At 42.2% G+C, this 26,347-nt stretch overlaps 1 protein-coding gene across 6 annotated transcripts in view; it reads left to right on the forward strand.

Annotated features, from left to right (window-relative positions):
- The window catches only part of LOC124000105 (opioid-binding protein/cell adhesion molecule-like), a 559,214-nt gene that overhangs the window by 501,055 nt on the left and 31,812 nt on the right, over positions 1-26,347 (forward strand). For all 6 annotated transcript variants that reach the window (XM_046306240.1, XM_046306239.1, XM_046306241.1 and 3 more), the window contains one exon: positions 5,939-6,064. In XM_046306240.1, the coding sequence (XP_046162196.1) occupies positions 5,939-6,064 (126 nt within the window). The remainder of the gene's footprint in view (positions 1-5,938; positions 6,065-26,347) is intronic.

Raw genomic sequence — 26,347 nt, forward strand, 5'->3', positions numbered from 1 at the left:
GTAGGCTAATGAAGGTAAACAAATAGTTGGTTACCGGAAAATACTCTTTCAAAATGAATGGAAGAGACAGCATTCAGAGGTCAAGACAGCGCTACTCTGAAATGAGTACGAGGACTGGTCTTGATAAATCAACAAGATTATTATTTTCACTGAATCTCCGTTGGCTATTGTTTAGATTGCAATTAGGGTGTGGAAATGTTATGCACTTAGTACTGTAGCCTACTCCCGACTGTCATGTTGTATATTGCCATATTTTCCCTGAGGGTTTCATTTTTGTTTTTCTTGGAATAGAAACAGTATAATATAATCAAATGAATTAAGCTACACTTCTTAAAATAAATCCCATATACTATGTTCTGACAAAAAAAAGTTTAGATTCTCTAGTGCCCTCTGGTGGTCAAACTAGCACTAATGGTAACAATGGCTGACAATTAACTTCTTGCGTCGAGCCATCCCGGATCCGGGATCGTGACTACAGCCTCAAGCTCATTACCATAACGCAACGTTAACTATTCATGAAAATCGCAAATGAAATGAAATCAATATGCTAGCTCTCAAGCTTAGCCTTTTGTTAACAACACTGTCATCTCAGATTTTCAAAATATGCTTCTCAACCATAGCAAAACAAGCATTTGTGTAACAGTATTGATAGCTAGCGTAGCATTTAGCGTTAGCATTCAGCAGGCAACATTTTCACAAAAACCAGAAAAGCATTCAAATAAGATAATTAATCTATTTGCTCTCAAGTTTAGCCTTTTGTTAACAACACTGTCATCTCAGATTTTCAAAATATGCTTTTGAACCATAGCTAAACAAGCATTTGTGTAACAGTATTGATAGACTAGCATAGGATTATGCCTGTCTTTCAGCATGCAACATTTTCACAAAAAACAGAAAAGGATTCAAATAAAATCATTTACCTTTGAAGAACTTCGGATGTTGTCAATGAGGAGACTCATTTAGATAGCAAATGTTCAGTTGTTCCTGAAAGATTATTTGTTTAGGACAAATCGCTCCGTTTTCTGCGTCACGTTTAGCTATGAAAAAAACCTGTATCCAGGTTTGTGTAAATCTATCTCATTAGCATAACGCATTAGCATAACGCAACGTTAACTATTCATGAAAATCGCAAATGAAATGGAATTAATCTATTTGCTCTCAAGTTTAGCCTTTTGTTAACAACACTGTCATCTCAGATTTTCAAAATATGCTTTTGAACCATAGCTAAACAAGCATTTGTGTAACAGTATTGATAGACTAGCATAGGATTATGCCTGTCTTTCAGCATGCAACATTTTCACAAAAACCAGAAAAGGATTCAAATAAAATCATTTACCTCTGAAGAACTTCAGATGTTTTCAATGAGGAGACTCTCAGTTAGATAGCAAATGTTCCGTTTTTACAAAAAACATTATTTGTGTCGACTAATCGCTCCGTTTTGTTCATCACGTTTGGGTAAAAACAAAAAACAAAAAAATTAAGTCATTAAAACGCAAACTTTTTTCCAAATTAACTCCATAATATCGACAGAAACATGGCAAACCGATGTTTAGAATCAATCCTCAAGGTGTTATTCACATATCTATCGATGATAAAATCCTTCGTGGCAGTAGACTTTCTCTTCTGAAGAAATGGAACGCGCATGGACCTACAGATTACGCAATAATTTCGACACAGGACACCGGGCGGGACACCAGGTAAATGTAGTCTCTTATGATCAATCTTCCAATGATATGCCTACAAATACGTCACAATGCTGCAGACACCTTGGAGAAACGACAGAAAGGGCAGGCTCATTCCTGGCGCATTGACAGCCATATAAGGAGACATTGGAACACAGCGCCTTCAGAATCTGGGGCATTTCCTGTATGAAACTTTATCTTGATTTCACCTGTAGCATTAGTTCTGGGGCACTCACAGATAATATCTTTGCAGTTTTTGAAACGTCAGAGTTTTTTCTTTCCAAAGCTGTCAATTACATGCATAGTCGAGCATGTTTTCGTTTAAAAATATCTTGTTTAAAACGGGAACGTTTTTTATCCAAAAAATATCTCGAAGAAGTTAAATAACGTGCCATAGAATTCTGTGGTAGCCCACAAGGTGTGCTGCAGTATGACACAACTTTTACAGGAAGAACCACTGTATATGATCCTTGCAATTTAGGAGTGAGCTTGGCTGAGAAGAATTGTTCAGCTTTTGAGTATGGATGAGAGCGAAGCCACACCTGGTCACTAACCTGGAACTGCATGTCTTGACTCTTGTTATCATAATATCTCTTCTGCTTGAGATGTGCCTTGATCATGTTCTTTGAGATAAGAGCTCTCAAATCGTGAATATGGCCTACCTAGTCATACCATGCAGAGTCTGGAGTAACTTGCTTGGGCTGTAGCACCATATCCAAGGATTCTCAGAGGCGACGACTCAGGGTCAGCTCTGCATGGGTGACTCCAGTGGACTCTTGCACAGCAGAATTCAGGGCAAATCGAAAGCCCGTGAAGGTATTTGTCCCAGTGTTTGTGCTGGGTCCCAACATAGGAAGCAACCATTGTCTTAAAGGTTTGATTAACCCTCTCGGGGAGGTTCGTCTGTGGATGATAGGCCGTGGTCAACATCTGTCTCAGGTTCCATCTTTGGCAGGTCTCAAAGAGATCAGAGACAAATTGGGAACCTCGGTTCAGCGAGTCAGGATCTCTTTCGTGAGGATGTTAGAGACGGTCCTCGCTGTAGCCTGACGAAGGGCAAAGAGCTCCACCCACTTGGAATATTAATCAACAAAAACAAGCATATACACATTATGATTTGAGATTCTAGGAAATGGACCCATCAAATCCACACCCAACATTTCCCAAGGTCGAGTAACCACAGTTTGCTGCAACTTGCCAGCAGTCTTTTTTCCTTCTTGTTTGTACATTTGACAAACCTGACATTTTCAGATGTGTGACTTCACATCCATGCTCAGATGTGGCCAGTATAGTAATGCTTGCAACCGCTGGTAGGTTTTGAACCTGCCCTAATGACTAGCTAATGCGTCTTCATGGAAATGTTGCAGCAGTTGAAGGCATAGAGGTTCAGGTATGTACATTTGGTAGTGTGTTCAGCTAGGTCGCTGTACAACTCGGTAGACTTTGTCTTCAATGATGGTCAACTTTGTGGTAGGATTGATCATCTTCCAGGATCATCCTGTTGGGGCTTCCATATGGCCTCATGAGAGATGGGAAAGTCAGTTTTGGGTGAGTCTTGACTGCTAGACAGGACAGTAGCACGTGTACAGTGGTTCATCCTTAAAAGTTGAAGTGTACTGCAGTGCAGCTTGCATGGTGCTGCAGAGTTTTATGGCATGTTATTTAAGTGTGAACCACTGGTACCATTAATGCTAGTTAGTGCTAGTTTGACCACCAGAGGGCATCTTTGAGAAGGGAGAGAGGGAGAGTTGTTGGTTAGAATGTTGGTTAGAATCGCAGGTTGTTGTCAGGAAAAATCTGGTGGGAGTGGGTGGAAAATCAGATGATTGTTGATATTAGTGTCCTGGCCTCGTCACCATCTCCTGCCATTGTGCCTTTGAGCAAGGCACTTAATACCTAAACTGCTCCAGGGGCGCTGCACTGTGGTTAATCCTGTTCTCCAACCTCTCCATGGGTATGTGTGTAGGTGTGCATCTCGGGGGGAGGTGGGACTCAGTGAAGAGTCACCAAATCATTAGACATTCCTCTGGCTTGTTGACTAAAGTGATGGTGTGACATTTGACACGCATTCAGTTCACAAAATTCCAACAAATTACTAACGGTGCTTCAGCATTTTAGGGAGTGACACGGGCTTACGCATCACATGCCATTCTGTTCCCAGTGACTCCCTAAATAATGTGATTATTTGTATATTTGTACTGACTTTTTATTTGTATTTGTGCTGACTGTTTCCTTTTTGTTCTCTGCAAGGGTTCCACAAAGACAAGGATTAGGCCTTGCACTGCACTCTTCTCAAATAGTGTTCAAGGTACAAAGGCAATCAATACATCAGCCATGAGGTGAATTGTGTCTCGTTTGCATTCTTCTGGTACTGAACCCACCTTTCTTTGGGTTCCTCTCAAAAAGAACATACATCTCACTGTCTTCTTGGAAATAGAAATATAGAGAGAGAAAACAAAACGTGTCCTTTGACAGGACATATTGGAGATGTCGAAACACGAGGACACCTCTCTTTGGTTTGGCAGATACCTTGCCTGCCACTTGCTGTTGAGAGGAAAAGCATCATAGGTGGGGCACATTGTTCTTGGTAAATAGCTTGTCAGTCCGCCATTACACTTCCTCAAAAAAATGTGGAATGGGATGGGCAACTCCATTCCTCAGGGGTCTGATTTGTGGTGTCACACTTTTGCTCCATCTAACAAACCTCCAACTAATCAACACATTTTCATTTGAGGATGCAATTAGTTTAATCAGCTGAGTTTGCTAGAGATGGGGAACAAGTGTCCCTGATGTGGAACATTCAGCACCTAATAATATCATTCAATATCACTCATTCAAATGAAGTTGTAGGAAATGGATGGCATTTTCACGACCTGAAGTGGCTTGAGAGGAATTATACATATTGTTAGTGGAAAAGCACTCAATTGAGCAATGTTTATTGCTACCTCACTCTGGTGCCAGGTCCAGAGTGACATTGAGGAGGGACATAGAAAGGGCTATTGTCACAGCTTTTGTCAAAATTGGGTTTTCGTAGCAGGTTAAGGAGAACGTAACAGTAAGTTAGGATAATTAATGTAGCAGGTTAGGATAATTAGGTAAAGGTTAGGAAAAGGGTTAGGGTTAGTTAAAATGTTTGTTTTCTAAAACATCCACTTTGGACATCAATTTCACAATAGCTGTATCCCATCTACACATGACCATAGAAAGGGGAGACATTTTAAGGCTTGCTTGCAGAAGTCCCTTCTTGTATAGTAGCTCACTGCTCAACTCGCTCCCCTTCACACTTTGACTGTTTTTAGGTCAAGGTGCTATTCCTGGTGCTTCTGCTTTTTGAAGAATAAAAAATATTTCAAAGACTAGTTTCCGGATCTTTGCAGAATTTCAGTGATTTGCACTGTCAGGGGTGAGCTTTTGAGTGAAGAGCAGGTGTAAAGTAAAAGCTGAAATGTGTGTTCTGGTAAGAGACTCCTGAAAGTGGCTGTTTCTCTTTGGATCTGCACTAGCAACGCTCAAGGTCATAGTTTTCAGATCACATCTGTGGTTTGCAACCATGTTTTGCTCTCTCTGTACCACATTCTAAAACCCCATGTTTGTGATCTGTAGAAATGGTTTCATCTGAATGTACTCCAACCAACCATGTTAATGTTTAGTGTACTTTGTTCTTTTTTCTTACTTTACGTTCACCCTCAGCTTGAGTAGGCCTTGTTCTAGCTGAACTTATCCGAGTGTATTGATGGTGAGCAGGCTACGGTGGCCCTTAGGTGCACCCATGGCCCAAACAGCAAACTAAGGCCTATTTAATACACTATCTTCCTTTGAGGTGGAATAACTCCTGTGACACGGTCACATTTTGATTGAGGTTATGGTTGAATAGCTCTGGCTCTTTGTTCAGTCCACTCTACCACCAGTGAATGCTTTTAAGGGTAAACTGTAATGTCAGGAAAGGCTATCTTTTTCTGAGTGCTCATCCTCTTTTCGGAGACTGGCTTATATGTTATAAGAGACACTGATGTAGCTGTCACAACGCTAACTTGATATAAAGATTCAGAGAACTCCGTTGCTCGCACCTGTCATATTTACAGTATTTTATATTTCAATATTTTGTATTTTATCTTTTATCCAAATTCTTGGTAACAAAGTTACAATAATAATGTATGTTTTTGTTAATTGTCCAAAAAATTCTAATAAAATGTTACAAAAATAAAATGGTCAAACAAAGCAAATAGCAAACAAGTGTTGTTTTCTGTGTTTTGCAGTGCCCCCCACAATCATCAACTTGTCGAAGGACATCGTGGTAAACGAAGGCTCGAACGTCACTCTGATGTGCCAAGCCAGTGGCAAACCAGAACCCTCGCTCACCTGGAAACTTCTCTCTCCCTCAGGTAAGACAAAACCTACAAGCCTCTCACCTCAATTACTTGTTTATATACAATCCCACTCTTTCTCTCTTGCTCTTTCTTTCTCACACTCTCTCGCTCATTCCCCAGCCCCCTCCCCCTCTCTAGCACACCCCCTCTCTCTCACACACACACACACACACACACACACACACACACACACACACACACACACACACACACACACACACACACACACACACACACACACACACACACACACACACACACACACACACACACACACACACACACACACACACACACACACACACACACACACACACACACTCCCCCTCTCTCTCAACTGTCTCCAGTCTGTCACCTTGACATTAGGTAACCCCAATGACACTTGGTGAACTGCATCCTTTTCCTTTATGGGTATCTCATTATCTTTTCTACTACCTGTTCCCTAATCACCATTACCCACTAATGATATGTATAGAAATAATGTTTTGGAGGCAAGTGAGTGAATGATGGAATACATTTCAGAATAATTTGCGTATTGTGAGCGTTGTTGCAAAGAGAAACATGTCACGGTTGACATTGAGTAGATTTAAAGCACTGGGCTCAAACATACCGCTATCTTGTCCAGAGGACGGAAGACCACAAAATAGTCTGCCTATCTAAGAGTCTATGCTTCACTTAATCAGGCGAGGGGAAGCTTGCATTTGTAATGAGCTACATTTCATGTAGATGTTATTGCGCAACAGTTTCCTCCCCTCTCTCTCTCAATCTCTCCTTTTTTTGTCGCTACAAGGATCGCAGAATTTAAATGTTAATATGACAAGGATGTGACTGGCCCTGTCTTTTAGGAGATAAGTGGCGAGTTGCTTTGATAGGGCTCCATTTTCCACGCACTCCAGGATTCTTCTCGACTGGGGGGAGCCATAATTGGGCCCAGTGACTGAAAAAGAAAAACTGTCACTTGTTGTGCCAGTACCCCCTGAAAACATTGAAGACGCATGCACATTTACTCAATTATCGCCTCCTTCGGTGTCTATACTTTATAGACTGGCTAAAGTGCACAAACAAGCAGTTAGTCTTTGAGCTATATCACTCGGCATCAAAAATGTTGATGTGCATGCAGCCAGTTGGAGAGACAGGTGGAGCTGTACATACAGTGCCTTCATCCAAAGTGTAATTAATAACTTCAACATGCTCAAAGGGATATTCAATGTCTGCTTTTTCTATTTTTACCCTTCTACCAATAGGTGCCCTTCTTTGCGAAGCTTTAGAAAGCCTCCCTGGTCTTTATAGTTGAATCTGTGTCTGAAATTCACTGCTCAACTGAGGGACCTTACAGCCAATTGTATGTGTGGGGTACAAAGATGAGGTACTCATTAAAAAATCATGTTAAACACTATTATTGCACACAGAGTGAATTCATGCAAGTTATTATGTGACTTGTTAAGCAAATATTTACTCCTGAACTTATTTAGGCTTGCCATAACAAAGGGGCTGAATACGTATTGACTCAAGACATTTCAGCTTTTCATTTTTTATTAATTTGTAAAAATGTCTAAAAACATAATTATGGGGTGTTGTGTGTAGGATAGTGACACAAAATCTCTATTTGATCAATTTTAAATGCAGGCTGTAACATAACAAAACGTAGAAAAAGTCAAGGGGTGTGAAAAGTTTCTGAAGGCACTGTATATGAACTGAGAACTTTCTGATGTGTCACAGTATATGCCATCATTGTAACGTCTACTTTCAACTCACACTCTCAAACACGTAGATCCCCTGAACGCAGCTCACTCTCCAGATCCCAATCACCTGAATTCTGATCACCTGTTCACACACCTGTATGTCATTATCATACACTATTTAGTTCACCACATCATTGTGAAGTATTGTTTGCCTTGTGATGCACTTCAGAGTGGTGGTTTCCTCCTGTAATTTAACCCTCCCGTCTATGATAGTTTTTTCCTGCCTCACTAATGATGCCTATTTCCTGCATGCACTTTAGTCTATTGGATTTCCTGTTATCAACCTATTTCCTGATCTCCTGAATGACGTTACTAGCCTTTTCCCTGCCTGTACTGTTGCCTTTTTGGACAGATTTTTATAATTTCCGTCCAGGTTTGGAGCAGTTAATCAGGTTTTATGATTGAAAATAACAATGACATAGCCAGACACTTAATTGATTCCCACGAAGTATTTGACTTCAAACGACGTCTTTTGGGCATCTTTTTGGGCATCTTATTTTTCTGTCTTTTTTGGGGCGGTCCTGACCCGCCTTGAAATCCTAACCAATCATAGTAATCCGCAGACATCCAGACAGCCTTTATTTGGCCCAAACATAGACGTTCAGATTTGGTCCGGACTGGCCTTGATTTAGCTCAAGCATAGACATCTATAATTGGTTAAGATTTAGTCCTTTCCGGACCGGACCAAATCTGAACCAATTGTAGACATCTATGTTTCACAAGTTTGGACAGCACGGTACAGTGCAGAGTACAGTACATTACAGTACACAGTAAAGTAAAATGTAGAGTACATTACAGTACAATACAGTAGAGTAGTGACAGACTCAATTTAATGCATTCAGGTGGTAACAGTGAATACTTTATAGCTCATTACGGCTGTTATCCCAGAGGCAGGTTTTATGTTTTGTATCTACATGAGTTCTCCCCCAATTTCCCCCCTGGGTGTAGGCCTTTTCTACTGTATGCTGTATATGAGGTCATTCTAATGCTTGTGAACCATACTGTAACTGCACTAGATTGTTAATGCATTATATCTGCTTTTGGCATGTGCTGATGGGAGACATTATGTTCATGCCACACATTATAATCATCATTATTCAAAAACTGTCAATCAACATTATGGCGTTCAACTTGTAGAATTGACTATCTAGCTATACATGTAGTATGTTTCCTAGGTAACAGCACGAGGACACTCTTAGGTATTCTTTTAGAATCAGAACCATAGCATGTTAAAGTACCTTCCAATGCTTTCCCTTTTAATAGCATGTATTACTTCTATATTTCCCAGAGTCTAGTGATTACTATAGTCCTCACAACCCCTATTTGTGTGTAAGTGGTCCTGTGTGGTCCCATGTGGTTCAGTTGGTAGATAATGGTGCTTGCAATGCCAGGGTTGTGGGTTTGATTCTCACCAGTACAAAAAAATGACAAATGTATTCCCCCACTACCGTATTCCCCCACTAATAAGTCGCCCTGCTGAAATGTAAAAGTGCACATATCCCAATACAGAATCCTTTAGAAATAATGACAGCTGTTGTGTTTCTCTCCCACAAGTCTACATTTCAAACCCGACATTGTGTGCTCTTAAGATACAGGATACTGAACGTAATGAATGCTACACCTTTAACAAAATCTTAATATAAATAGAATATAAAAGAGGGCACAGACTTGTTCCTGAGTGCACGAGATAGTGACTGCATTATCTTTTTATTGAACCTTTACACCAATATTACACATGGCTGGATGTTCTTTGTCTTCTTTTACCCGTCAAAGACAATCAGTTAGTGTTAACTAGTGACACTGATGATGAGCACAACAAGAGAATGATGGTAAATTAAAAATGCAGTTAAGAAAGCTTTGGGCGTCTCAGCATTTTTGTCATTGGCCAAGAGCAATCAGAGACTTTATTATACAGTATACCTTTATAATTTCATAGGGTGCAGCTATTACTGCCTTTGCCAACTTCTCATACTAAATGTCATTGGTCATGGCCAAATGTTTTTTTTTACAAATAAGCACAGACTACTTGCACTGTCTGTCATGGTTCCACCTGTCACTAGAGACATTAATGACACCCAGGTGTGTCCTATTACTCATGATTTCCCTGTTAAAAGAGGTGTGTTTTCTGTTGTCCTTTGCAGAAACTTGAATTGTTTACCGTGTGCGTGGGTTTTCGAGAGTGTTTGTTGTTTTTCAAATGTACTGTGATCCTGCAGCTACCATTTCTCAGTAAAGTATTATGTTTATTCTTAACCACTGATTCCTCGTCTGGATTCTTCTCTGCACCTTGGTCCAACCTCACCACGTCACAGCAAGCTTCTGCCTCAACATGGACCCAATGGACTCATGCGCAATGGCTGATGCCTCTATTGTGGCGCTCTCGGCCATCTCCGTTCTACATGCCCAGAGTTGACAGGAAATGCTGGGGATCGCCAGGACAATGGGAGACCCTGCTGAGCTGTGCATTTACACCCCAGCTACATGATCACCATCTGACACTCCCCGCGACCATCCATTGGGATAACCGTCAGCACCACATTCAAGCCTTTGTGGACTCCGGGGCTCTGACTTCACCAGAGAATTACAAATCCCCTGCATGAAATGTCCCATCCCTCTACAGATTCAAGCCCTCGATGGACGCTCCATCGGCTCCGGCCAGGTGGATTATCAGTCCAAGCCCATTCTACTGCAGGTTGGGGTGAACCACCCGGAGACTCTCAGTTTTCTTTTGATCACTGCTACCGAGAACCCCCTTATCCTAGGGTACCCCTGGCTAGTGCTACATAACACACTATTCTCCTGGTCCACGGAACACTTACTAGATTGGGGTAAGAACTGCCAGACTAAATGCCTAAGACCCCCATCAAGAGCCTCGCCCTGTTGCCCGGCATGTATTGAAAACCAATACTTATCCGCTCTTCCTCCCGAGTACTACACCTCCGGGGAGGCCTTCAGTAAGAGGCAATCCACCACCCTCCCTCCTCATTGTCCATACGACTGCGCCATAGAACTTCTACCCAGCTCCACCCATCCCCGGGGCTGTCTGTACTCCCTCTCGACCCCTGAAGCAGTAGGCATGGACAATTACATCCGGGAGTCACTGGAGGAAGGTTTCATTCGCTCATCCACATCCCTAGCTGGTGCAGGCTTCTTCTTCGTGGGAAAGAAGGATGGATGTCTGCGTCCCTGCATCGATTAGAGGGCTGACCCCACTACCCCTTATGTTACCCACTACGCCTGATGTCCTCTGCCTTGGAGTTGGCCCATGGGGCCCAATTCTTCACCAAACTGGATCACCGCAACACTTACGATCTGCTGAGAATCAGGGAGGGAGATGAATGGAAGACTGCCTTTAACACCCTGAGTGGCCACTATGAATATTTAGTCATGCCCTTCGGATTATCAAACTCACCGGCAGTCTTCCAAGCATTGGTCAATGACACGATTAGGAATATGTTGAATCGGTTCGTCTTTGTTTACCTCAACGACATCCTGATCTTCTCCAAGACCAATCCGGAACACATCCTGCACGTCCGCCAAGTCCTGAGATGCCTCCTGCAGAGTCAACTTTACATCAAGATAGAGAAGTGTGAGTTCCATGGGTCAAATTGACCCTGTAAAGGTGAGTTGGTCACCGACTGGCCGCGTCCCGCCTCACTCAAACAAGTCCAGCGGTTCCTCGGGTTTGCAAATTTTTACAACTTTGGTGCAGCGCCTCTCACGCACCTAACCAGCATGTCCCAGAACTGTTTTTGTTGGACCCTCGATGCTGAGAGGGCATTCAGGAAGCTCAAGGGACGTTTCACCTCTGAACCCATCCTTGTCCATCCTGATCCTACCCGTCCCTTCGTGGTAGAGGTGGACGCCTCGGACACCGGAGCAGGGGCGGTCCTTTCACAGCAGAGCGAGGGGGACAAAAAACTGCACCCATGTGCCTTTCTCTCCAAGCAGTTCTCGGCAGTTCTCGAACGCAATAACGATGTAGACAACCGGGAGCTCTTGGCAGTTAAGTGGGCCCTTTAGAGGTGGGGACACTGGTTGGAGGGGGTACCTCGACCTGTCGTGATCTGGACGGACCATAAGAACTTGGTTTCCATTCAAGAAGCCAAGAGCTTGAACACTCGCCAGGCTAGGTGGGCTCTGTTCTTTAACAGGTTCAACTTCACACTAGCCTATCGCCTGGGATACAAGAATCAGAAAGCAGACACCCTGTTCCGCTAACACGATGTCTCTAATGAGGAGAGGGACTCTGAGCCCATCATCCCCAGGTCCCGCATTGTGGACCCCATGATATGGAGTTTTGAGACCACGGTCCGACAAGGCCAGAACCGAGAACCTGAACCTGATGGGGGTCCCACTAACAGACTTTATGTTCCGTGATCAGCCCATTCCCGAGTACTACAATGTGGACACGCATCCAGGGGTTAATCGGACACTGGAGTTCCTGAGGTGGAAATTATGGTGGCCAAACATGATTGAGGATGTGAGATCCTTCATTACGGCCTGCTCCACTTGTGCCTAAAGCAAGTCCTCACAACAGCAACCGGCTGGGTTGCTCCAACCTCTGCCCATCCCCAGCCGCCTTGGTCCATAGACTTTATCACACGGTTCCCCAATCCCAAGGGCTTACCACTATTGGTTTTCCAACGCAGCCCATTTCATCGCCTTACCCAAGTTGCCCTCAGCGAAGGAGACCGCTGATCTCATGATTACCCATGTCTTTCGAATACACAGACTTCCCCAGGACATTGTCTCAGATCGTGGGCCCTAGTTCGTCGCACGGTATTGGAAAACATTCTGCTCCCTGTTGGGGGAATTGAGAGTCTCTCCTCGGGGTTCCACCCACAGTCAACTGGGAAAAGAGAGCGGGCCAACCAAGAGCTGGAGAAGTTCCTCCGCTGTTTCATCTCCACCCAAGCCTGGAGCAAGTTCCTCGTTTGGGCAGAGTATGCTCACAACACACTGCCGAACTGGTCCACTGAACTGTCATCGTTCGAGTGTCAGTCTCAAGCTTATAAGTCCCTTCTCTTCTTCTCTGCACCTGGTTCACCATGTCAAAATGAGCTGTCAAATGCACAATTTATGTTAGGCCTGTCATGACTGTCTTGATCAGGTCAGGTTACAGGAGACCACAACCCTACAGATTATCTCTCAACCCCAAAAAGTGGAGGAGAGATCTAGGGGTCTGAAGATGTTTTTTTATGACCCCTCACACCCATGGTAAATCTTACGCCACTGACAACATGCCTGTGTCCTCTCACTATGGAGAACCACCCTCTGAACATTAAACATGCAAAAAGGGGACTTTGGAACAATGGTTTCCGTCAGCCACAATGGTGGTCATGATGATAGATGGAATATGAAAATGTATGTAATTTTGTTTTGTTATTAAAGGTTAATAGATTACGTTATTACAAAAACATTGTAACTGTAATAGTTTTCCTATGATATGATTGGTGTTTATACATTGTAGGTTGTGTGAAAAATGTCCAAATCCAAGACAATGATTTGGTAAAGATGAAATGTGAAGTTAGTTGTCTAAAATTGGATTTTAGTCAAATCTAGACCTTGCCTCTTATCTTGGTACGCCCAGAGAATTGCCCAAAAGGCGGTTACGCCCACTTCTGACCCGAGGGTATAAGACATTGAGTGAAGAATTAACATAACAGACTACGTGACCCCAGCTGCAGCCGAGTTCTAAAAAGTCATCGAACTCAAAACTCAACACAGGGTTGAAGACAAAGAAATATTTTTCTACCCATGCTACTGATGAGTAGCTGTGTCTAAGCGGGTGAATTCCTAACCTCCACTCTCCATCGAATCGTGGTATCTACACTGTTTCATTCCTACGCTGTGAGCTCTGAGCTACAGAGCTGTCTGCCCTCAGAAGAGCCCTCCCAGAGCAAGGGCGAGGAATCAGACCAAAAGAACACTGACATCGTGAGGACGACCAGACAGTTGCACCGGAGAAGTGCGTCATTGAGAAGCCTAAACAACCCACGTTGAGCTTCCCATCTGAGACCTCCCACATGTAATTACATCATTATAGTCTGACCCATGAGAGCGGCAGTTTGGGGAAAGGCTAGGGTTAAAATAAGCATAGCTGACAAATGCACCCAAATGTATATTTCTCTCGTGTACTTTCTCTTTTTCCCTCTCTTTTAAATCCCCATTTTGGGTAACACGCGCCATAGTGTGTTGGCCCGTTATACTAAGTTATAATCAATAGCCTAGACCAGTGGTTCTTAACCTGGGTTCGATCGAACCCCAGGGGTTCGGTGAGTCAGTCTCAGGGGTTCGGCGGAGGTCAAGACACACATCCGACTCATATGATTTGTGATGACACGCCCTGCTTGGCCATCATTGGCTGCAGGTGATCACGCTACAACGCTTGGCCTATCTGTGCTGCAGGGAATTTGGTGTGCCCAGTAGTCTACTTGTGACTGTCGTGATGGTATGTCTTGTGATTTCTTTCTTAATATTTTAATCCCTTAATACTTACTATGTCGAGCAAAAAAATAAAGTGGTCAGACGAATATGTACAATATGGATTCACATGTATAACGGAATGTGATGGGGAGTCAGCGTCCTAACTGCTTGATTTGCAATGCCAAGTTGAGTAATTCTAGTCTAGGACCAGCAAAACTAAGAACGCTTCCTTAAGCTGCATGGAGATGGAAAATACAAGAACACAACGCTCGCTGAATTCAAGGTGAAGAGAGCCAGATTCGATGTAAAAGCTACTCTGCCTGTTCTCGGCTTTGTACCCATCAATAAACTGACAGCATCGTACGAAGTTGCTTACCTGATCGCAAAGCAGGGCAAACCACACACCATTGGTGAAACACTCATAAAACCAGCTGTGTTGAAAATGGTGAATACATCATGCTGAGAAAAGAGGCTGAAGTTAAGTTATCCCAAATTCCTCTTTCAAATGACACCATCAGCGACAGAATAGAGGACATGAGCAAAGACATCTTGGCTCAAGTAGTTGCAGATCTGATTTCAAGCCCGGCAAAATTCTGCCTTCAACTCGACGAGACCACAGACGTTTCCAATCTAAGCCAGCTTGCTCTATTCGTGCACTATGTGAAAGACGACGTGATAAAGGAAGATTTTGTTTATTTTGCCTCTTACAACAACAACTAAGGCAGCCGATGTGAAGAAACTTGTGGATGACTTCTTCAAAGACAACAATCTTTCGTGGGTTTCTGCAGCTTGTTTGGACGGAGCTCCAATAATGCTGGGAAGAAAGTCTGGTTTTGGTGCGCTAGTGAAAGCCGATGTACCACACATCATTGTTTATGCATTGTTTTCAGCACAGGCATGCGTTGGCAACAAAAACCTTGCCTCCAAAACTGGCAGAAGTATTAAATATTGTAGTGGAATGTGTGAACTATGTGCCAACTAGTGCTCTGAGGCACCGCATCTTCAGTGAGCTGTGTAAAGAAATGGGCTCTGAATTCGAGGTACTTCTGTACCATTGTAATGTTCGGTGGTGTCCCGGGGACAGGTGTTGAATCGTGTTTTTGCCGTGCGTGTGGAATTAGCCCTGTTTTTGCAAAAGCACCAACATTGTCATGCAGATTGCTACAAAAATGAGTTCATTCTCATTTTAGCGTACATGGCTGATATCTTCGCAGCTCTCAATCATCTCAATCAAAAGATGCAGGGCGGTGGCGTCAACATCATCGAAGTGGAGGAAAACCTGAAGGCTTTTCAAAAAAAGCTACCGTTATGGAAACGACGAACAGAGAACGATAACTTCGCAAATTTTCCCCTGCTGGACGACTGTGTAAGTAAGATCAAAGATGTATCTGGAATCGGAGACATTTCTGTACCTGCGGAACTGAAGCAAGCAATGGTCACACACTTAGATGAGCTTCCAAAGTCTCTCGACGGATACTTCCCTACAAGAGAGTCATATCCAGCATGGGTGAGACAGCCGTTCACGTTTAGTGTTGAGACAACAGATGTCAATGATGAATACCTCGATGAAATCATTGAAATTCAGCAGAGCCAGGTTCAACAGCAACTCTTTAGAACAACAACGCTTTCAACATTTTGGTGTCAACAAATGGTAACGTACCCTGTTATTGCTAAGAAAGCTCCTGAGATTTTCATAACGTTTGTTACAACATATCTTTGCAAGCAATCCTTTGAGGATGCTGGACATAAACGAAGAAAAGGAACAGACTTTGTTGCGAAAAGGACATGAGAGTGGCACTTGCCAAGGTGAAGCCACGCATTACTGAACTGGTCTCTGAAAGGCAACAGCAGAAGTCACACTGATTTGCAGTAAATATTCATTATTATGTTTTTGTTTTTGTGTGAAAATCATGTTTTGATGATTTTGTTCTTTGAATACAGTGATGTTGACGCACGGTTCATTTTGTGCACCAGTAAAATATATACCTATGTTTTGAATTTGAAAAAATCATAATTTATTTTTCCAATTAAGGGTTCGGTGAATGCGCATATGAAACTGGTGGGGTTCAGTACCTCCAACAAGGTTAAGAACCACTGGCCTAGACTGTGTGTTGTGTAACTTTTATCATTATTTTAGCTTTCTAGTAAATAAATACTCAACTAAGATTGGCGTGGTACGAACTCATTGGTGGGACCCGGGTCCCTGCATATTCCCGGATTATGCGACGTTCAGAATGAGACTGTAGGGGAAACTGATTAATTAGCGACTGTTGTAACATCGATATTCTGATATTCTTTGAGTTCATTTGGGAAATAGAAATTTAATAAAACTAATCTTCCCATGGTGCCCCAGGTTAATAAGTTGATAATTGCTTGATTAATTTAATCACGCAATTAGAAACCTTCAATCATTCGATGAGCAACAGTCGTTACATTAACTAACACAACGTCACGACAAGCCTAAAACTAACACTAAAATGGAACTGACAGCGTTTTAACTACTTTGCGATATGAAACATATCAGTCAAAAATATCAAATTCTCTGTTTATACTTCAAAACAAACTTTATTAGAGGTTTAAAAAATAGCTTCTAATTGACTCAAAATTCAATGACATACAGTAAGGCATTGTTAGCAGAATAGAAACATTGTCTCGAAGCGTTGATCAGGCTGTTGATTGTGGAATGTTGTCCCACTCCTCTTCAATGACGAGCTAAACTACTTCTATGCTCGCTTCGAGGCAAATAACAATGAAACATGCATAAGAGCATCAGCTGTTCTGGAAGACTGTGGGATCATGCTTTCTGCAGCCGAAGTAAGACCTTTAAACAGGTCAACATTCACAAGGCCGCAGGGCCAGATGGATTATCAGGACGTGTACTGCGATGTGCTGACCAATTGGCAAGTGTCTTCACTGACATTTTCAACCTCTCCCTGTCCGAGTCTGTAATACCAACATGTTTTAAGCAGACCACCATAGTGCCTGTGCCCATGAACACTAAGGTAACCTGCCTAAATGTCTACCGACCTGTAGCACTCAAGTCTGTATCCATGAAGTGCTTTGAAAGGCTGGTCATGGCTCACATAAACTCTAGACACACTCCAATTTGTATACCGCTCCAACAGATCCACAGATAATGCAATCTCTATTGCAGCCCACAATGCCCTTTCCCACCTGTACAAAAGGAACACCTATGTGAGAATGCTATTCATTGACTACAGCTCAGCGTTCAACACCATAGTGCCTTCAAAGCACATCAATAAGCTAAGGATCCTGGGACTAAACACCTCCCTCTGCAACTGGACCCGGGACTTCCTGACGGGTCACCTCCAGGTGGTAAGGGTAGGTAACAACACATCCACAACGCTGATCCTCAACACAGGGGCCCCTCAGGGGTGCGTGCTCAGTCCTTCTTCTTTATTCCCTGCTCACTCATGACTGCATGGCCAGGCACGACTCCAACACCATCATTAAGTTTGCCGATAACACAATAGTGGTAGGCCTGATCATGGAAAACGACGAGACTGACTATAGGGAGGAGGTCAGATACCTGGCCATGTGGTGTCAGGACAACAACCTCTCCCTCAAATTGATCAAGACAAAGTAGATGATTGTGGACTACAGGAAAAAGAGGACCGAGCACGCCCCCATTCTCATTGATGGGGCTGCAGTGGAGCAGGTTGAGAGCTTCAGGTTCCTTTGTGGCCACATCACCAATAAACTAACATGGTCTAAGCACACCAATACTGTGATGAAGAGGGCACGACAAAACATATTCCCCTTCAAGAGACTGAAAATATTTGGTATGGGTCCTCAGATCCTCAAAAGGTTCTACAGCTACACCATCGAGAGCATCCTGACTGATTGCATCACTGCCTGGTATGGCAACTGCTCGGCCTCCGACCGTAAGGCACTGGGACCAAGCTTCCTGCCATCCAGGACCTATATAGCAGGCTGTTTCAGAGGAAGGCCCTAAAAATTGTCAAAGACTCCGGCCACCCTAGTCATAAACTGTTCTCTCTTCGACCGCATGCCAAGCGGTACTGGAGCGCCAAGTCTAGGTCTAAGATGCTTCTAAACTGTTTCTACCCCCAAACCATAAGACTCCTGAACGTCTAATCAAATGGCTACCCAGGCTATTTGCATTGCCCCCCCCCCTTTTACGCCGCTGCTACTCTCTGTTGTTATCATCTATGCGTAGTCACTTTAATAACTCTACCTACATGTACATATTATGTCAACTAACCGGTGCCCCCTCACAATGACTCTGTTACCCCCCTGTATATAGTCTCGCTATTGGTATTTTACCGCTGCTCTTTATTTACTTGTTACTTTTTTTTCTTATTCTTCTCCAAAAAAAGTATGTTTTAACTGCATTGTTGGTTAGGAGCTCGTAAGTAAGTATTTCACTGTTGTATTCGGCGCATTTGATTTGGTTTTATATTGTTAGATATTGGCGGGAACTTGAAAAACTATTGTAAGAGTCAATCCAGAGCATCCCAAACATGCTTAATGGGTGACATGTTTGGTGAGTATGCAGGCCATGGAAGAACTGGGACATTTTCAGCTTCCAGGAATTGTGGCCAGATCCTTGCAACATTTAGCTGTGCATTATGTTGAAACATGAGGTGATTGTGGTGGATCTCGTCATGGTATCTCTGAGCATTTAAATTGGCATTTATAAAATGCAATTGTGTTTGATGTCTGTAGCTTATGCTTGCCCATACCATATCCCACCACTACCATAGGGCACTCAGTTCACAATGTTGACATAAGCAAACCGCTCACCCACACGATGCCATACATGCTGTATGCTGTCGTCTGCCCGGTACAGTTGAAACCGGGATTCATCCGTGAAGGGCACACTTCTCCAGCATGCCATTGGCCATTGAAGGTGAGCATTTGCCCAATGAAGTCGGTTATAATGCACTGCAGTCAGGTCAAGACTGCAGTCCCTGAGACAGTTTCTGACAGTTTGTGCAGAAGTTATTCGGCTGTGCAAACCCACAGCGGCAACACCTCCTCCATTTGCATTTATATTTTTCCTATATATTCTATAACCATGTATAGATACTATGGCATCATCAAAGGAATGATCTAAGTGTGTTTCAGAGATGGCCAGAATATGCATGTTTTCAAGTGTTAATAAGTTGTACATTTCATGAACCTTGTTTCTCAGGCTACATATGTTAGTATGGGCTGTTTCTTGTCCTTTTCTGGGTTAGTGCTATTCTGAGAGGCTGATCCAAGTTAAACATGTCCATGACAATTACGTTTAATGTCAATGGTACTGAGTGGTCTGGCAGATGGTTTCAGTGCAAACATTGGAATTCAATTCTATGAATTTAATTATTGCATACAATACAAGCCCGGATGTGGAGGTCCTGGGCTGGTATGGTTATGTGGTCTGCGGTTGTATGTACTGCCAAGTTCTCTAAAACAACTTTGGAGGTGGCTTATGGTAGATAAATTAACATTCCGTTCTCTGGGAACAGCTCTACTGGACATTTCTGCAGTACGCATGCAATTTGCAGGCCACCTCAAAACTTAAGACATTTGTGGCATTTTGTTGCGACAAAACTGCACATTTTAGAGTGACTTTTTATTGTCCTCAGCACAAGGTGCACCTGTGCAATTCCCATGCTGTTTAATCATTTTCCTGATATGCCACACCTGTCAGGTGGATGGATTATCTTGGCAGAGAAGAAATGCTCTCTAACAGGGATGTAAACAAATTTGCTCACATAATTTGAGAGATATAAGCTTTTTTTGCACTTATGTAACATTTCTGGAATCTTTGATTTCAGCTCTTGAAACATGAGACAAACACTTTACATGTTTTGTTTATATTTCTGTTCAGTGTAATTCACCAATACATTTCTTGGGAGTCCCAAAAATATTGCTATCAGGTTGTAAATCACAGCTGGCCTGTTACATTGTTTTCCACCACCAGCCATTAAGGATGCACTGTTTCAGTTTCAATAACTCAATATTTTGAACAAAAAACGGACGACTGTAACTAAGGCTGGGAATGTCAATACAATCAAACTAGCGATCACAACTCAAAACGAGGCTAATATGCTAGCGCACGTCTGAAACACAAAGCCCACGGGCGAGTATAAATAAGTCAAGAGTTGAGTTCTCTACTTTATGAACTTACAGCCTGATGCGCTCGCATTAGTGAATACAACTTCAATTCGCGCTGCTTTCATGTGTTTCGTTTACAGAACGCAATGGAGGGAAAGTGTACAGACACATGCCTAGCTCGGCTACAAACATTTTGCAGTCTGGCTTTAGTTTTTAAGCTTGGCAATGAATACCCAATAAACAAAACCTGCAACAACAAAAAAACATGCAAAGGAGAAACGTGTAGGCCTATTACAGCAACAATTAAGTCGTAGCCTAGGATGGCTACTCATCTACAATATATTTTGAGTGCACCATACAGCAATGCTGCATTCAACAGCACTGGTCATCCATGCAGTGCAAAAGAAAATTAAACATGTTTTAAGTTTAAATGTTACAACAAACCTATAACTACATTTGTGTTATTTGGAGTTACTAAATATTTCTTATTAGGGTCACAGCATATTATCCACATCTGCAAGCATGGCAGCAAAGGCTGAGCAAATATGATTTATCTCCTTTTGTTTTAATATGTTAAAATGCTCTATACAGTTTTCTAAGTACATAAGTGGACATGATCTTTTTCCTAATAAAACAATGGCCATTTTTGGGGTGTTTGTAAAAACAAAGAGGCTATGTCTGGCATGCAAAATGTGTTTTTTTCCATGTGCTAATTGAGTTTGATACACCTGAGCTAGCGTATCTACTTATCTAGTTAGCTATTTATTTAGCAAGCTAAAAACACAGAGCCTTATGGTATCTAGCTAGTTAGCTACTGGGAGAATGTCATGTCATTGCATGAGTGTGTCAGTGACTGACTTTTTCCCTTAATATTGTTTTTCAGTGGCTACAGCTAGAGAGGCAGGTGTCATTTGGTTAGCAGGCAAGTTCCCATTCAGTTGTCAAACATTCGTTGGGACAAGCATGCATTGGCAGACAAGCTGCAGAAGGACAATCAGGCTACTATTCCCCATTGTTTAAGTGCAATTTTGATAGCAACTAGCTTAAAAAGTATGAGAGGGTTTAGCTAATGTTCCCTCATTAGATTTTAGCTTATGTCGCTCTGACTAGCATTAGTTGTTGATCTTGTTGATGTACATAGGTAACTGAGGGAGAGAGACCCTACCTTTTCATGGTTGTTTGATCAATGGGACTGTGATGTTCCCAACTGTAAGAGGACTTCCATGGTATTTACATATTTGCTGAAATCCATTCATTTGTATTTTGTGGCTTTTTGCGATAGCATTCTAATGATCTGAAGTCGCGCATACCATAAATACCTTGTTGAGTATTGTGAAGTTCACTTATAAAACCTAAGGTAGTGTATGTATGTACATGCTTTTGTAGCCTAGTCCCATACTGTGTGTACTGTAGTCAACTCTTTCGTTGTTGTCAAGCCTTATGTATGACGTGTGTTTAAAGATATAAGAGATGGCAACAGCACATACATGTGACTGAGTTCATTATTATGCACTTATGAACCTGTCTTTTCATTTGAAGATATATTATTTGAATTATATAAAATATACTGCCATTGGGATCCAATGAATAGAAAGAGTGTGCAGAGGCTCATTGTCAAACGACCAAACAGACAGAGCAACCCAGTCATCTTGAATATGAAGTTAGTGCTGATTGGTTAAGTAGGTTAACGAAGTACAGAAATACCCACCCACCCGCACAAAACAATACCAGACAAAAGCAGGATGCACTTACTACAAGATAATTAAACCAAATCACATGACGCCAATTTACGCTAATCAATTTCCATTCCAAATGGATACTTGCCGTATTAAAAGTTTACGGGGTGTGATCATGACGTGTATTTATTTTTCAAAATGAAATAAGTAAGCCGATTTGAATAGGTCCACAGCTGGATGTTAAAAACGGTCTTATATTTCTATGTGGGTAGTTTGGCGTTCCAGCTGGGAAGTTAAGAAGATAACATTCTCCCTAATTAGGAAAAGCTGCTTATTCTGTTATTCCCTTGAACAGTCCCATCACTAGCCTATAAAACCAACAGAGGGAATATTATGTTTATAACAAGAACATATTCCACATGAAAATACTATTTCAATTTGAGCTGGCGCATCAAGTGCTTCAATTGCTTTAGAATACCATTAACGGAGTGTGCCGGTAGTTGGGCTCCTCAGCAGAGCTAACTTCGGAGTCCTCTGATAGATTACACCCGAATTTGCCAAACTCAGGACTTTTATAGATTCAATTCATCATAATTGCCTATAAGATGAGAAGCAGTTTTAAATGTGTGTTGTGTGTGTAATGTGTATGTTGAGTCATGGAGAACATTTTATAGTGATTGCATAATGGGGATAATAACCATGCAGATTGTATTTAACACAGAAAGGGGAGATTTACAGTACAACAGTGCCACACTGGACACTGTACTTGTTCGGCTCGTCTTACTTCAAGGACCTCTGTTTGATGGTCATAAACAAATATAGCACAATCTGTTTTTTTTGTTCATAGTGTAGCTGACATAACATGATGTTTACTATTGTGTAAAGCAAAGGTGTAGTCTTTTGTAAAACTAGCTGAAGCATGTATTAACACCTCTGACACAAAGCATACAGTATATTAGAGAGCATACAGTATATTACTTTGGCTTCCCATGCTCTTGATTCCCTGCTATTTCTGTACTGTCTAAATAATAATACAAATGCTGAAGGTGTATGGAAGGTTACTGGAATTGTGCAACACTAATTAGTGGACCCATAATTGCACCCTACTACTACATATACAGTATATTGTATTATGCTTTAGTTGGAATGTGTTGTCTTGCTAAATGAAACCGATTGTAAAATAATCAGTCATGACACAGATAATGAATACTATTAGACCCACATTTGTGACCTACCGTAGTGTTTTAACATGGGATAAAATTAGAGACTCAGAGCTAGAAAATGGTATATCATACACCACAGTTGAGGAACAATGGGAAAGTAATTCTGCTTTGAAAGTTGAACCTTTGTAACCTCACTTTTGAGAAAATGGCCTTTGAATGTTTTGGTACCTACTGGAGAGCTCTTCTGTGTCTACACCCACTCAGCATCGTTCACACCTGTTTAAGCTTTAGCCCCGACCATCTCTTTAAGGATTCACATGTGAGGCTATGTACTAAACAACCAAAGATTTCAAGACTAAAGGCTGGCTTATACTATGGGTGTGTTTGTAAATTTAATCTGTAGTGCCAGAGTGTGCTCTGGGCATTCGTAAACTGAGACTGTTTGGCTCTCGGAAAGTTCAAAGCACAGACTGGACGCTCTGGCTGAAAAGTAGGGTAGATCCGAGCGTTCTGCCCTGACAACAGGATTCAAGCACCCTATGCTAATTGGCTAACGTTTGCTAGGTTGCTAGCTACTTCCAGACACAAATGAGAGACCATTTTACTCGCCCTAGCAGAGCTTGTGTAGGCTATTATTTATGTTATCCAGAGCATTGGTGACGGGATAACAATTGAATTACAACTGTTTTGCCAGCATTTACTGACACAGGCCATATTCAACAGGTGTTGAGCATTCATACATTTGTCAGTTATTCTGCACTTTGGCACACTCAGATGAGAGTGCTCTGAAGTCAGAGTAGATAGCCAGAGAAAATTTACTATCTACGTCTATCGACAGTTGTCGCGGTGACATCAATAACATTATATTGAAATAGTTACTTGCATAATTGAGTCTTTTGTTTAGATATGCAGCTAGCTAGCAGAAAAATGAACCATAATCACAATTTATGATGTTACTACCCTGCATGAATCGGCAGGTAATGAACCAACGAGGTTCAATGTTAGCTAGCTAACAGTAGGCTATAACTAACAAAGCAAATGGCTCAGATATTAATTATATTACTACACAGATCATACATGTAACGTTAGCTAGCCAGCCAGCTAGCGTTAGCTAGCTAACAGTTTCACTTTAACTTGAAATTAAAACTAATTTTGGACTAAATTAAATACGTGTAATACCCATATACATGGATGGACACTTCTCTTTCTATGTCACGGATGTCATGGTTGCCCTTAGTTTGAAGATGTAATCAGGAGACAGTTGTTTTATACAACAGCCTTCTGTGTGTTCTCTTTTCAACTCTGTCTGTATATTTGCAATCAAACGCCAGAATTTTCACCATCTCATTAGCTATCATACTCGAAGTCCACTGATTTCAGAACTCAGTCCTCCAGAAAGTGGAGAGCTACCTTGTGCAGTTCTACTACGTAATATCTTTAAAAGAAAAAGCTGCATAATAAAGGATTACCTATTTTAGACAGAACTGTGCTACATGGCAGACCAATCCGAACTCATCTCTCGGCATATCCAGTCCACTCATTATCTCAACCAATCATGGCTAGCGGGAAGGTTGCCGACTTTTTCTGTGGCTAAACCAACTAGGTTTGTAATTTAACCATTTTGTTCGTATTTACAGATGGCACAGGCACCCTGACAGCTGAATTATTTTTTATTACTCTCTTAACCATCCCCAACTGGGAGCCGCCACTGAAATCAATGGAATGGATTTGTTATATTCCTTGCACTAATCAAAACCAACAAACTGAGATGTAGAGGTCGAAGTCGAGGGCAAGGGGCATTTAGTGGAACAGGGGAATGGAAGTGTAGATAACCAGCGGTCTGTTAGGTAGTTAAAGTATGCTGTTGTCAATGCTTTGTGTCCCTTAGACAGCACAAGGACGCCAGTGATTCTGACTGCATCCAATTGTTTTTTTTTGTTTCCAACTACGTATATGGCACTGTTTAAGTTGTTTATGGTGTTGCATTGTCATGGTGTTCAGCCTAAATTGGTGTTATCCAAAGTATTTTGCTATCCAGGTTGGTGTGTTTACTGTAGTTCCATGGCAACTCCAAAATGTGTGCGATTGATAAAGACAGGAGAAATGTTAGACTACTCCAATACTCTGATAATTTAACTGCTCACTGTTCTGTTTCCCTAAGATACAGGCAGTATACACAACCGGATTCAGTTAAATACAGCCAAACCCAATGCTTATTTTCATATTGCAGTAGCAGTGCAAGCTTCAATCTCTCAGCCCCACCACCACCATCACAAACAGTTCCAGTGCACTGCACTATCCTCTTGCCTCGAGGCCATTCAGTGTGGGCCCAGTTATTACAAGGCTTTTCCAGAGTGACAAATAAAGAATAAAATATGTATCCATCCCAAGAGGGAGAGGAAGGAGGGAGGACAGAGGAGGAGAGGAAGGAGGGGAGGGGGGATTGGTGATATTTCTGGCCCTGTATGGAGCTCTCGATGTAGTCATGACCTAGCTCAGCAGCCGCCCTGCCGCCTCACCGCTTCATGATAGATAGATGGCTTAGAGGCTTCTGCCAGATCAGAAGGGATCCCTGGTATCTCACACCACCACAGTACCTGACTGGCAATGTGTGTCCGCTAGACCAGGGCTGCGTCCCAAATGGCACCATATTCCCTATTTACTGCACTACTTTGGACCAGGGCCAATAGGACTCTGGTCAAAAAGTGCATTTTACAGGGAAAAGGGTTCCATTTGGGAGACGGACCTGAAACCATTGGTAGTGGCCTCGGATGAATTAATATAGCCTCTCCCAAAAATGAATATATATATATATATATGTGATGGAAATCGGGAATGAACGCAGTAATAAAAAGACACTGAAATTGACTTGGCATCCACATTTTTTTTGGGGGGGGAGGGGGATGTATTAGCATGTCTTGGTACTAAGACTCTGCCAGCTATTATAGACTACAAAGGGAAGCACAGCCGAGAGCTGCCCAGTTACACGAGCCTACCAAACATGCTAAATGACTTCTATGCTCACTTCGAGGAAAGTAACACTGAAGCATACATGAGAGTGTGTGATCACGCTCTCCGTAGCCGATGTGAGTAAGACCTTTAAACAGGTCAACATTCACAAGGCCGCAGGGCCATACGGACGTATACTCCGAGCATGCGCTGACCAACTGGCAAGTGTCTTCACTGACATTTTCAACCTGT

Source organism: Oncorhynchus gorbuscha, linkage group LG16, assembly GCF_021184085.1.
Source record: "Oncorhynchus gorbuscha isolate QuinsamMale2020 ecotype Even-year linkage group LG16, OgorEven_v1.0, whole genome shotgun sequence".
Taxonomy (NCBI): Eukaryota; Metazoa; Chordata; class Actinopteri; order Salmoniformes; family Salmonidae; genus Oncorhynchus; species Oncorhynchus gorbuscha.